The following is a 13,457-nucleotide window of genomic DNA, read 5'->3' as shown; positions in this document are numbered from 1 at the left end:
CTAAGTGAGGAACATTAAAGACTGGTTATATCTATTCACAATATGCAGACATTTACAAAATGTCACTAATATGTAGTGGATGGCATTTTATACTCCTTAGCAAAAAAATGTGCAGCAGGGAACTACATTTTTGTATTCAAATCTCACAAGGAGCATTCACGTCATGCTCAGATTTTCCACGCTCCACATAAGTTTGGTAAATCCACATCCTTACTGCTGTAAATGACTTACAAAATCAGAAATGTGGCTGAAAGAGAAAGCCCTGATCTGGCTGTTGCCTTGGGTTTTATACTGTCCTGTGTGCCTGTGCCTGCACGTAGCATCCTTTATTTTTGCTCTTTGTCAATTTTTTGTCACAGAGTTAGGCTTTAACAAGTTGAAAAGTATTAAGATTAGAAAAATCATTTTTACATGTATTGTGACCTGCTACTTCATTTCTTCCATAGTGCTTTAATGTCCAGGCATGTAGCTTTGAAACATGCTACCTTTAATGCACTTGAAAACTCTGCTGGATTTCCAGCTTGCTTTGATCTCCACAGTCTAGAGACTATCTCAGAGAATACAAAGAAATATGTTTAGGGGAAAAACATTTGCAAGGAGAATACCCTAAAGTCCTTCCAACTTTATATGCTTTGCCAGTTAACATCATACTTAAAGCTGTTTTTTGCATTTTATCTTTATGCTTCAGAAGGCCTAAATCTCTGCCTAGAATGAGCAACTTGATCAGGTAAGTTGGGAAGATGGATGATGTCAGTGCCCTTATCATGAACACTGAAGTGGCAAATAATTGTTTGGTGATTTTAATTTAGAAAGGAGATGGAGAAGGAAGGAGAGATGATTTCTATCCTGAAGAATTTACAGAATGAACAAACCCAAAAGTGTACATTTATGCATTTATGCAATAGACAATATTGTATTTTGTTAAGAAGGAATAGAAAGGTTGTGAGAGGAAAGATGTTAAAAGCTTGCTGATAACCATGAGCAGGAAAGAGACGTTGACTGGAGAGCTGGAAACAGAGGAAAGACTTGGCTAACTCAGGCTATGAGCAAACCAGCTTCTTTCTGGGACTGTACAACACCATTTTTTCCATCTCTCACCGCATGAAGTCATTGTGCATGTCCTTGTGGTAATGGCTTGTACTTGAGGCAATCTCAAATTGTCCCCTGTACAGTAAGTAGTTAGAAATGGAAGCCAGGTTCTTGGGTCAGGATGTGGGATGATTAACTTGAGAAGAAAGGAGCATAAACAGGGGAGATATGTAGAGATGGGTGAGTAAGTAAGAACGTGGGAGCTTGTACAGAAGGTGAGATAGAAGGTGACCTCTTCATCAGGGACTCAGTGATAGGATAAAGGGTACTGTTATAAGAGGAAGTTCAGATTGAATATATGGAAGTTCTTTACTGTGAGGGTGGTGAGGCACTGGAACAGGCTGCCCAAAGAAGTGGTAAATGCTCCATCCCTGGCAGTGTTCAAGGTCAGGTGGGACAGAGCCTTGGGCAATATGGTCTAGGGTGAAGCATCCCTGTCTGTAGCAGGGGGTTTGGAACTAGATGATCTCAATGTCCTTTCCAACCCTAACTATTCTATGATTCTGTTCTATTCTATGAGTTTTCTTTGTTTTAAGAATAATTAGGCATCCTGACACTAACCATGCTTGAGCTTTAGGTATGGAGAACACACTTCTCAGTGGGAGATGGGAGATTGTCACAGGCAATCAAAAAGTTTTCAAAACTGGTCCCTTCCCATTAAGAGGACACAGCCTGCACAAGAAGGCCCTACAAAGTACCTTTCTCCTCCCTGACTTATGGCTATTCTTCTTGGCTGTGCTGATGTTAGTAAAAGCCATTGACTGCAGCATGATTGCTGCAGCTCATGACTGGAGCAAGAAAAGGATCAGTAATAGGAAAAGTGACAGGGTGTGCAGAGCACACTGAATGGTTTTGAAAAAAGAGTGAGAGAACCATAGAGAACCATGACTTCTTTTTATCTCAAAGCAAAGGGGAAGCTGGAACGGAAGTATGGTGTTCAACGGCAGTTTTGTTTCCTGATCTTCTCTGCTCAACACCTTATGCAGGGTTTTCTGTAGATATGAAGCATAATCCTGTGTATATGCACCTGTTTCTGTTACTAAATTGTCATTAGTAACTAGTAGTATAGGCTTCTTTCAAAAAGTCCCCAGTGAGGGTAAAATTGGATTTCCATGCAACAGAATCCAAAAATCAAAGTCCCCTGTCAGGATTTTCCAAAGTATGGAAATTCAAGAGAGACAGACAATGATAAACTCTCCCAAAAGTGTGATCCAGGATATAAAAACATGTCCTGGGTTGTAAATAAAAATTCCTAGGTGATAACAGGAAAGATCTGAAGAGGGGGGGGTTGTTGTTTCATAGCTGGCTGTCAAGATGACAGAGCAAAGAGAAACCAATGGAGAAAAGGGAAGTAGATGGAAGGGAAGGCAACTCCAAAGGAAAAAAGGCCTCAGCCCAGAGGGTGACAGGGGAAGATTTATGTCTTCCTTGCATGTACTTTTATTCCTTTCCACTGCCAGGACTGTCGAAGGTCCTTGAAAGAAGGGAGGAAATGTCATTTAACAACTGGGACATGTGTGTCTCTCCTGTGTTGAGATATGAGCGGTTACCTGCGGGCTGAGAAAGGGAGAGACAGGAAGGATTGGGAGATGCAGAGGATATCTACAGTGGACAACTTAAGAGGGCAAGTGTAAAGGGGAGGTGGTGATAGAGACTTTTCTGCTCTCTGAGAGCATCCTTGCATCACAGATACATTAAGAATTTAGTTTTCTGCTCTCTGTATTGAATAGGACAGGGACTGGGTTCATGAGATTGGAATGAACCATCAACAGTTAAAAGAACAACCTTTGCTAGCTCATAAATACTGGTTATTAAAGCCTCAGGAAATAACAGACTTTACAGAAAATGAAATTTCATAATAAATTGGTAAATTTCTAGCCCTAATACATGCAAAGAAAACCTCAAAAGCAGAATTCAACAATATACCCATATAGATCCCAGAAGAGAGAAATAAATTGTAAAAAACCCAGAGTGCCTTTTGGAACATACTTCAGAATTTTTGAAAACATACACACAAGTTTTCTGAATTCTTGTATTACCCCATTTTTATGGTAACTCTTCTCAATCCACTAGAAATATTTTTCCTTGTACTCATTCATACATATTAATCACCGGCAGTTAAGTAATTGATTTGTGGGCTAGTTCTGTTACCTAAGGATTGTTTGGTTTAGACAAAGTTGGCCATCAAGAGCTGCTTTTTCATCTCTTATTAAGAGACTGAAATTTTTGAAACATCCAATTAGCAGATGAGAAACATCTTGCTTTTGTCATAGTAGCAATACCCTTTCAAAGAAAACAAGCTTATTTCTCTTGTGAAGAGAGAAGGATTTGTGAGCACAAAAGGATCAAGTTAACCTGGAGTAGCAATTCTGTAAAATCTATTCCAGTATAAATTAATTTTTCTAGAACTGTTTGAGGTGGATAATATGATTGAATTAATTCTTGAATAAGTATTCTGTTTCCAAAGGAGAGTAGTTATTCTTTAAAGAATAACTTTTATTTCAGCATGAGTATGCTAAAATCATGAGTTTTCTAGAAACAGCACAGATGTATTACTAGAGGAACAGAAACCTGGCCAAATTTTCTGTCTGCTTGAGGTTTAATCTTGCACCATTCGCTGCCTGAGGAAGAGCACAGACTTGGCCTTTCCTGATCTGGATTCTCCCCTTTTAAATAGCTTAATCCATAAGGGACATCTACTTTCTCCTTGTTTCTTGAGTCACTGTCATTACTTTTATCTGGATCTTTGCTTATGTGGACAGGGGCACTGTAATAGTATTCAAGATGAATCCAGGCAAATATTGTAGATGCTAAAATTCAAAACATGGAGTGATTCAGTGTCTATACCATCATGAGCTGCCAGACTCTGAAAGTACAGTCAGCAAAAAGACACCTGAATCTGACATCTGGATGGGATAGTTTGCATAAGGCCATTTTGCTAATGTTTTACTATATCATATAAAAAGTTATTTTGTAATGTTTTGCAACTTCTTCATATAGTCCAAGTCATCTTTTAGCTTTCTTTCTTATTACTGAGTTTATGCCTCTGCGATGCCTTAAAAAAATCTAATAAATATTTTTTGCTACTTCTGAAGGTTATCTACCATATAAAAAGGGAAGCATGAGCTTGTGAGTATTGGTCTGTGAATAGACGTGTGTTTGGGTAAAGAAAACTCTCCAAAACAAGAGATCTGAACGGTGAAAAGCTATATAAGTACTGAAAGGGTGGTGTGTGTGTGTGTGTATATATGTATGTCTGTGTGTATGTGTGCATACAGATTTGCAGTATATCTACATACACTCTGTGTGTGTATACGTACGTATATAAAGAGCTTAAATCTATCTTCTAGATTTGATGTTACCAAAAAAGTCTTTGTTTGCAAATCTAAACACCTGCGCATATGTAAGGACTTGATGTCTGCTTCTGCATTGCTGTGACCTTGTCATACGTGCTGTTTATAATGTGGATCACCTCATAAAACTAGACATTTAAAACATTCAGTCACCAGTAAAATAGGCATCTATCACACAAGATAATGTGGAGCTGTCGCAGGGTGTGTTCAAAAGGCCCCCTGCAACTTACTGATAAAAAGCTTAACTCCATTTCAGGGCTTATCTGAAGAAGAAGGCAGTAGACTCTCGTGAAATAACTGAATTTGGGTTTTCTTCTATGATGAAAAACAGAGGGAAAGGGAAGGCGGATGGGGGTGTGCGTGTGGTGGAAATCACTTTAAAACTTCAATGCAGTAAAACAAGTTTAAACCATTGAGATTTTAAATGAAGTTTTCTGCTTCATCAGGAAGAGCCCTGTGGTGAAACATATGTCAGAGGAGAAGATATGAGAAAACTGGCCTCCTTTGCAGATAAGAAGATTAATTAAGAGGAAAATCACTTAGCCAGATGTCTCATTGGTGAAACTACACGTGCAAGGTACATCTGCAATAAGGGAGCAGCATAGCACAGATAGTGCATTTGACTTCCGTGCTAACATGGAAGTGATAGAAATCTGGTGTGAATTAGATCATGCTGACTCTTGGAGAAACAGGGGAGTACAGGTCTTATTTCAGCTACAAATTATAAGCTGCATGTCTGTTGTTATAATGTTGTAGTATTGTTACTTGATGCAGTTGAGTTACGGGTTACAAATAAATTATCCAGAGAAGACAGTCCTTTTCTCCATTCGTGTTCATAAATTTTTGGCAAATCAAATCTGATTTCTCCAAGTGTCAATTTTCTTCATTCACCAAGTAGTTTTTCAGAATGCTTAGCAGCTGTTGAACTTTTCATCAACTTATTACTAGGGTAACAGTGTCAAATTCATTTCACTTAGGAACTTAAGTCTTTCAGAAGCAAGTAAAGTCAAGTCCTTTAGAAATAAGTAAAATGCAGTCTGCTGTCCAAATACTTGCCCACTGAAGGTGCTTATATATTCTTTCACTATGGCATCTGGGTGTCCCCCAGTTTTTCATGCATTTCCTATCACAACTTGGATGTGAAGGGGAAAAAAAAAAAAAAAAAAAAAAGCAACAAGCAAAAGAATACAAAAGAAACCCCAAACAAAACAAAAAATACTAAACCAAACCAACAACAAACACCCCCCCCCCCCCGCCCCACCATGTAAATAAATATCCTACCAGTGCCAAACACCGTGTTTAAATGTTTTCTGATCTTTCTGTGGGAAACAGATAGGCCAGTTGCTAAATGACTTCCGAGCCATGTCTTTTTCGCAGGCATGCATTACAGAATTAGAGAAGTGGGAAGCAAAGAACTGTTGCCCCAGTGGATCTACTGTAATCAATACTAACTTCTACCTACTGGCTGCTATGAAATGCTTTCTTACAGGCAAAAGCTGCCTCTCCAGCAGTGTCTCTGGAAAACAGTAATTTCTCTCCTACCTGTAATCTGTCCTCTCTATGTGGTCTACCAGTTTTTCGAAGAAAGGGTGCCTGTACAGCACCTAGCACAATCAGATCCCTCTGTTGGCTTGCATTTCTCTGTATCATAGGAATACTAATCCCTTCCCAACAATAGAGACAGGCACTCCACAGAGCAGACACACAAATGGACTTTCATTAGAGAATGCAGTCCCAAAAGCCTGTTTTACAAAAGGCTTTGCTGATTGGACTCAGTCATTTGAACAGCAATGGATACAGGGTATATTCCACAAGAGCCTAGAAAGAAAGGTGCAGCAGTATCAGCAATGAGATGCAGACACTGCACAATTCTGTAATACTAATAGGCTTACTCACATAACCAGCCACAACCTGTTTGGTTGGTTTTTACTATTTGTGTGTGTGCGAAAAACAGTGCCCAGAAATGCTGAGAGCTGTGCATTTTTAAAAAGTAGACTTCTATTTGGGTGGACTCCCTCCCCCCCCATTCCCTCCAGCTTAGTGGTTTGTCAACATTTCTGCTGTTAATTACTGAAATTTCAGGTGCATTCTGAGCCTTTCAATTTGCAGATTTTCCTATCAACATCTCAGGCAATGAGGGTGTCAGGAAGAGCCCTGCGGTATAAAGCCAAATTTTACAATTCAAATGCACATGCAATTCATGTGTGCTGAGAGACAAATATACAAGCAGAAGCATTCAATTTACATAAATGCTTCTGGGACATATTTTGAGACTTCTGTGCTAAAAATGAGAGGTTATTATAATCTATATGTTTCCTTGTTTATAAATGCTTACAGGTTTATCTGTGAAGACCAAAATTTTCATAATCAATAGCCTCCAATTTTGTTTATTAGTTACTGTCACAGACAAGTGCTTCTGTTGATTAAGGGCAATGAAATCAAATCTATTGCCAAGGCAGTGAATAACACGATTAAAAATCTACAGGAATCAGCTGTGGCTTTTCACAGGCCCTGTGTGGAAGGTAAATGGTATTGCTCCAGGAACATTTAAAAGACCATGAGTTGGGGGCCATTATTGCCAAGATCTCAGCTTCTTTTGGGGGGACAGCCTACACCTACTTGACTCTTTTTCCAGAAGCCTTAGCTGTCACTGCCACAGGGGAGAAGCTGGGCATGATGGAGCCAAAACCTGCTCGCGGGTCAGAGGCAGCATCAGGATCTGCTCCCCCAAGCAAGCGCAGGGCTTGCCTCTGGGCTATTGCTGAACTGCAGCTGGCAGCACAGATGGAAAGCATATAGATCACAAGGCTTGCTTTGCTTCACCCTGTTTCTGACCCTCTTCCTCTCTCTGCAACTGGGGCATGGCCTGAGGTCCAGTCTTACCTCCTGATTTCCTTTTGGGCCAATTGTTCTACATAGCACAAACCATACTGCTTCCCTACCCACCAAGAAGGAAAACCTTATCTGCTGGAAGCTGATGAGGAAGAGAAGCCTTCACAAACTGCTTTTCTTAACCAGTAATTCCATCACAGCTGGCATCTGAAGTATAGAAGGCCCCAGATAAAACATTCCCAGCATGCCAAATACAGATTAAACCCTGTAAGGTGCAGATCTCCAGGTGGAGGAACACGTTCGACCCCCAAAGATGGCTTTGCAAAGATGGCTTTGCCTCCCCAGACTGAACCTTCAACCCGGTGACGTTTATTTGCATGGGTCCTTCATCTCATTTGAGCTGTCCCATTGCCTTGGAACTGGGTCACTGAAATCTAAAAGAAGACAAAAGCTGCAGTCTGGACAGAGATTGCCAAACCTGTGTAATTCCTCAGGTTTTGTCAGTCTTATTTGTTAATAAGTCAGGCAGATACTGCCTGTACAACTTTGCAGAGGTGGGAGGAAGCAAATCCTTCTGATGATGCACTTAAACATCAGGAAGTTCACATTCCTTCAGTCAGGCTACATCTCTTACATCAGAAGAAGAAAAAAACCACCACAGATACAGAGAACAAAATTATATTGAATCTGAGCCAACAAAATTCGAGCCCAACTCCAGTTCTGGCTTTGGTAGCAGACTTCTTTACTTAGGTATTCTGTTTTATTCCAGCCACACAAAAATTTCCATTAACAATGAACGATTAATTAAATATATACACACTGCCTAACATCAGCAGGCTGAATTACTGTCTCCCTTACCTCCCTGTTGAGTGCACAGGCAGCCCACTCAGAACAATGGGATATCTGAGCAGGACATGGGAAGTGCACGAGATTAGGTGTTGAGATATCCCTGTGTAAAGGCAGAATACATTTTCAGGGTTCACAGAGTTGAATATTTTAAATCTGAAACAGTAGTCTGCTCCCACCTGGATTGCCAGGATCATAATGTATTTATAGAATGAATAAAAATTCCTTGTCATCCATGAGTGAATACAAGGAGATAAGCAAAGTACATGAGCAATTAGGTAACTTAACACTGTTCAGTTTACATCAGCACACAGGTGCTCTGTGGACTCACCTGCAGGTACTCAGCAACAAATTAATATGTTCAGTACAGTCAAAGTTTTTTTGCTGTTTCTTTATGTATTTTCACACACATTTCAAATATTTTCACTATGGTTATGAAGCAAAGTTATTTTCCCAATTACTCTTCCTCTCTGGCAAACATCTGCTCTTCATGCTGTGCAGTGCCTGTCAATACACTGATCTTTTAGTATCTTGCTTCTTGCAAAAATTGATGGACTTTTACAAAGAAATAACACTCTTTCCCTAAAACATACCTCCAAAACCTCAAACATTATAAAAAAATAAAACATCAAACTTGCATTGTACAGGAATATAGTACTTTCAGATTTTCTTCTAATTTAATTTAATTTAATTTTTAATCTGTAAATTTGATCGATGTAATTTGAAAAAAATTAAAAAAAAAACAAAACCAACAACCAACCAGAGACAGGCTGAAACAAAATACAAGAGTACAGGAACATTCTGTCTGAATCAATAATGGAAATTATGACGGCAAATAAAGACTAGATAGTCGCTATTTTTCAGTCAGAATACTTCCCCTAGCAAGACTGTAAGCCAGTTATTTTCACTGGCAATCATATGATTCTAAAGTGATTCAAGCTGAGAATTCCTGTCTAGATCTTGAAAAGAACAAGAGAACCTGATGCATCAGCCTGTTTCATTATGAACACGCAAAAGGCCCCATGGGGTACTGACTCCTCATCCAGATCCACTCTAAGACCTTCTGTGGGGTCTGCTGACAACCTAGGTCTGTCAGAGAAGTGATTTGTAATGTATTCAGCACTGCAGAGCTGGTCCTGGTCTTGCCACCAGGCCAAGCCTGTCACTAAAGATACAAGATTGGGTCTGGACACTTGCTGATGTTGAATAATGAGCAAAATGCTCCTCAGTGAGTGACAACCACTCTCCTGAACGTGCTTGGTTAGCACCAATAGCAGCAATTTGCTCAAGCTTTTCCAAACCCAAGCTCTCAGAATCCTGAATTAGCATGCACATTGTTTCCTATCAATAGTAGAAAACAAGTTGTAATGGAAACGACAGAAAGCAAGGTATAATATTATGAACTGCAGAATAAAACAGGAATAAAATATAATACAAAGCTAGCATCTAATCTTTATTGTTGGTTAGAACTTGCAAAGAGGACTAAAGAGTAAATAGAAATTGCTGGTCAGGATTCCAGAGATGCTGCTCATTGTGTCATTTCTGCTGGATCAGCCTGCCTCATTCAGAGCTTGGGAAACGTTGTCAGTGTCAACATCCATACAGAACAAATATTCTTACAGCAATCTCTGGGTCAAATCCTGAACTGCAGGCAGCTCCCACAGTGATGCCTGTACTTTCTGCCTTTATTACTGATACCATAGAATCATAAATAATTCTGTTATTTGCACTTTATTAAAAATCATACAAAAATACTGTCTTGAACTAAAACAGGAAAGATTGTACTGAAGCCATCAAAGAGCTATGGAGATATTGAAGCATCAAAAACTCAGGAGTTTTCCCACTGACTTTTCTCAGCTTATCAAATCAGAATCCAATGCCTTCCCCTCCACTTTTTTTTTTAATACTGTACCAAAATGAATGCTGCCATGCTGCAGCTGAGCCTCTGCTCATTTGACTGTTTGGGCCAAATTCTTTCTTTAAAAATTTACTGAAATATGCAGTGCTATGCCAGCAGACGACTCACCCTGCTGTACCTTCTCTTGCTGAGAAACCAATTTGCTTGTCGTTCAGCCCACGTTTCTAAATTTCCAGGAGCAGTAATGCATTGTGGCTTTAAATAGAGACTGTCAGTTTGTGCCTTGCGTCTCATATTACACACAGACAGCTTGAGACTCTAAACACAAGCTGGGCAGCACCATTAATATCTCAGAAAAGCATCAGTATGCTTTTAAAATGTTCTATATTTTCATTCCTGAAGGCGGGGGGATGGAAAAACATTCAAACGAAACTTTTCTAAGCCAGGTTTTAGGCGGAAATGTTACTAACTTTGCTCGGTCCCATTCAGGAGCCAGAGTTTGCAGAGCTCGTTTCGGTTCTTCACAGACACGCGCGCGCGCACAAACACAAAGAATAAAAAAGGAAAAGAGTTTTATAAAAACTTTTTTCTTCAGTATTAGTCTCAGGCAGTCTTTTTTTCTTTTCTTTTTTTTTTTTTTTTTTTCATATGAATCGTTAGTCTTTTCCTTAAGCAGCAGACTGATAAATCCACTGTTATCATAAGGAGAGGGGGATAAGGGTACTCACGTGGTTGAGATGTCGTATTGTTTTGGTTACTCATAATTTATGCCTTTGAAAAATGCCTTATTTATGTTGACAGTCTCTCTTCCCTGCTCAGAACCGACGGCGGGATTGAACAGAACAGCTGGAAGAGCCCGGGAAAATGCTCCTCTTGTTCAGGCTCTCCTTGCCTGGCTCCTGACCCCTTTACAACTGGAAAAGGAAACAGCACATGTGTCATTCTCTTTTGCCTGTGTAGCTCACATGAGCGGGGAGGGGCACCCGTTTGCAGATAGCAGTAACTGTATTCAAGTTTTGCAAGTCGGATGTATTCACCCCTTTGCTTTTAATAGTAGCAACCAGTAGAAAGAAAGCGCTCTTTTCATTCTTAGCCAAATCTAGACGCACCTATTAGATTTGCTTCCCAACCCCTACCCACCACTGTTGATACTATTTAAGTGCAAAACTTGCTGCTGACTCCTTTCCCAAACCGCCTATCACCAGTGGGTGAGACTGGAAGTAGGGCTTTCAATTTTCATTGCCCAGCAGCATCCTTAACACTCACAGTCTAACTAATTCTGTCCTTTTAATGGGTGAAAATTGAGAATGACATTTACTGACATTTACTGGGTTAGAGTAGTTATGTCAGCATATAGCACAACTCTACACTGTGCTGAGAACAAGAAGAAACTGGTGGCTGTGTCCCAGGCTGAAGCACAGGTAACTCCAGTCCTGGCTCTGACACAGGTTTCCAGTGATACCTTGGCAAAGCATTTAATCTCTGCCTCAGTTTACCATCTGTAGAATAAAGACGATACAACTGTTTTCCTTCCAGTCTTGGTTTCTGTATTTTAATCTGCTGGCAGGCATTGTTTATAAATAGGATATATTTATTGGTCTGCACAGGTTAATTTACTTATACTCTGCAGCAAGCTTTTCAACCTGTACTAAGCTACTAGCTCACTCATTTATATTGCCAGCATTTAAAGCTATCCGTTTGGCTATCTGCGTGCTATACCGCAATCAGCAGCATGTAGTAGTTTAAAGTGTGTATACAGTCAGCCTGAGGTTGACAGGGACTAAGAATTCTAGGTCATACCAAAATACAAGCAATTTATAATGCATATGTCTTAGACACTAAGAAGAGGGGACAAAGTTTCCATTTTCCTGGTCTCTGTGAGTCAGGATGAATTAACCACCTGCCCATGACAGCAAAAACACAGTAACCCTCAGAATGGAAGTGGAAAAAAACAGAGTCATGAAATGCAGGCTGAGACTCATCCTGTTTTGCAAAACTGTTGCAGGATATTTCTGTAAAATCATCTCAGTGACCTCCTACAAGAAATGAATGCTGAAAACTTGGTTCACAATATTTGTTTAACAGCTATAGGATGGAAAGAAGAGTGACTTATTTACATGCTAATTACAAAAAATAGCTTGTTTGTGAGCAAGGATAGAATAAAAGACATTGGTCAGCATTTTGCACACTCTGTGTTTGTGGTAGAGAGCCCTGGAATATTTAGTGATAGACAGAGCAAAGCAAGACACAAAACAAAGAGAGAAAAATAATAGCAAAACCTGATGTTGCTCACTGGCTTCAACTCTATAGCACAACATTGATTTACACCAGATAGCTTCTCTATGAACACAGTGATGGGAATGCTATCTATTACTTCCTCTTCTTCTATATTTGAAGTACAGTGTGCACAAGTAAAAATGGAGCTTTCTGTCCTGGGCCACAAGAATTATCAGGTAATGTTAACACATCGAAATCTTTCATCATCTTGATCTCTGAGGTATTTCAGAACTGTCAAGAAAAGACTTCTCGGCCACCGCAGCTGAACTGAAGGATGAAGGTATCGATACCTTCATTATGTTAGTACCAGTGGACTAGACCCTTCCTGGGAATTTTCTGTATGCCAAATGCCATACAGGCACCCGAGTGGGCTGCACTAAACTGAGCCTAGTTAGTTCCTACTGCTTGACCCCTCTGCACCTGTGCAACATGTCCTGCATCTGTCTTCTTTGTTCTTATAAAGGCTACTGTCCTACCATCCAAATCACTGAGAGAGTTATACCTAACTTTAAATGACAGGATTCTATCAGAAGCATTTTCCACAAGGGGAAATCCCCTTTAACATGTTGATATTTTCACTTTTCTTAGGACTTCTTTCTTTGCTTATTGAGATTCCCAAGAAATCAGAGGACCATTTCCCAATGCTGTTGCTTGCTCTCAAGCAGGCCATTAAAGAGATTCTCCCTGACCTTTCCCACTCATCGTTAATGGGAAATATGTGAGGTTGAAAGGGAAGTGAGCACAACAGCTCCACACAGCCCAGCATGCTTCTGGAGGAGCTTGAGACCAGAGCACAAAACAAAGAGCACCCCAGTGCTCTCTGTCTGCCCTGACCCTCAGCAGACTGCCCCTGGGGGACCAGGAGGCATCAAAGGAACCCAGAGCAAAAGATGGGAGTGGAGTGGTGGTGTGGAAAATAAGTGATTAATCGCTAATGTCCTGCTTGTCTGACTCTCTCCTAAACTTTAAATACATCAGTTGCTTCTAGCAAATAAAGGCCCCTCCCCCAAAGGCAAAAGAGTGAAGATAACAGAAGGGTAGCTGAAAGCATTTTATATCTAATGGCTGTGGCATTCAAAAAGGATCCACCAGATCTGTGGGATAGCACAGGTATGCTGGGAAGTGTGTGCGTTAGCCATGTGGCTTTCATCAGCCAATTACCTGAACTTCTGGGGCTACCATGCTCCCATCAACCCGCAGAA

General features: G+C 40.2%; 1 protein-coding gene across 1 annotated transcript in view; it reads right to left on the bottom strand.

Annotated features, from left to right (window-relative positions):
- GYPC (glycophorin C (Gerbich blood group)) overlaps positions 1-10,917 on the bottom strand; it is a 37,275-nt gene extending 26,358 nt beyond the window's left edge. The window contains exon 1 of the mRNA XM_065671521.1: positions 10,707-10,917. Within this exon, the coding sequence (XP_065527593.1) occupies positions 10,707-10,740 (34 nt within the window). The 5' untranslated portion in view covers positions 10,741-10,917. The remainder of the gene's footprint in view (positions 1-10,706) is intronic.
- Positions 10,918-13,457: the final 2,540 nt, after the last annotated feature.

The sequence above is a fragment of the Lathamus discolor genome, chromosome 3 (assembly GCF_037157495.1).
Source record: "Lathamus discolor isolate bLatDis1 chromosome 3, bLatDis1.hap1, whole genome shotgun sequence".
NCBI lineage: Eukaryota > Metazoa > Chordata > Aves > Psittaciformes > Psittacidae > Lathamus > Lathamus discolor.
This window is presented reverse-complemented; position numbering and strand designations above follow the sequence as displayed.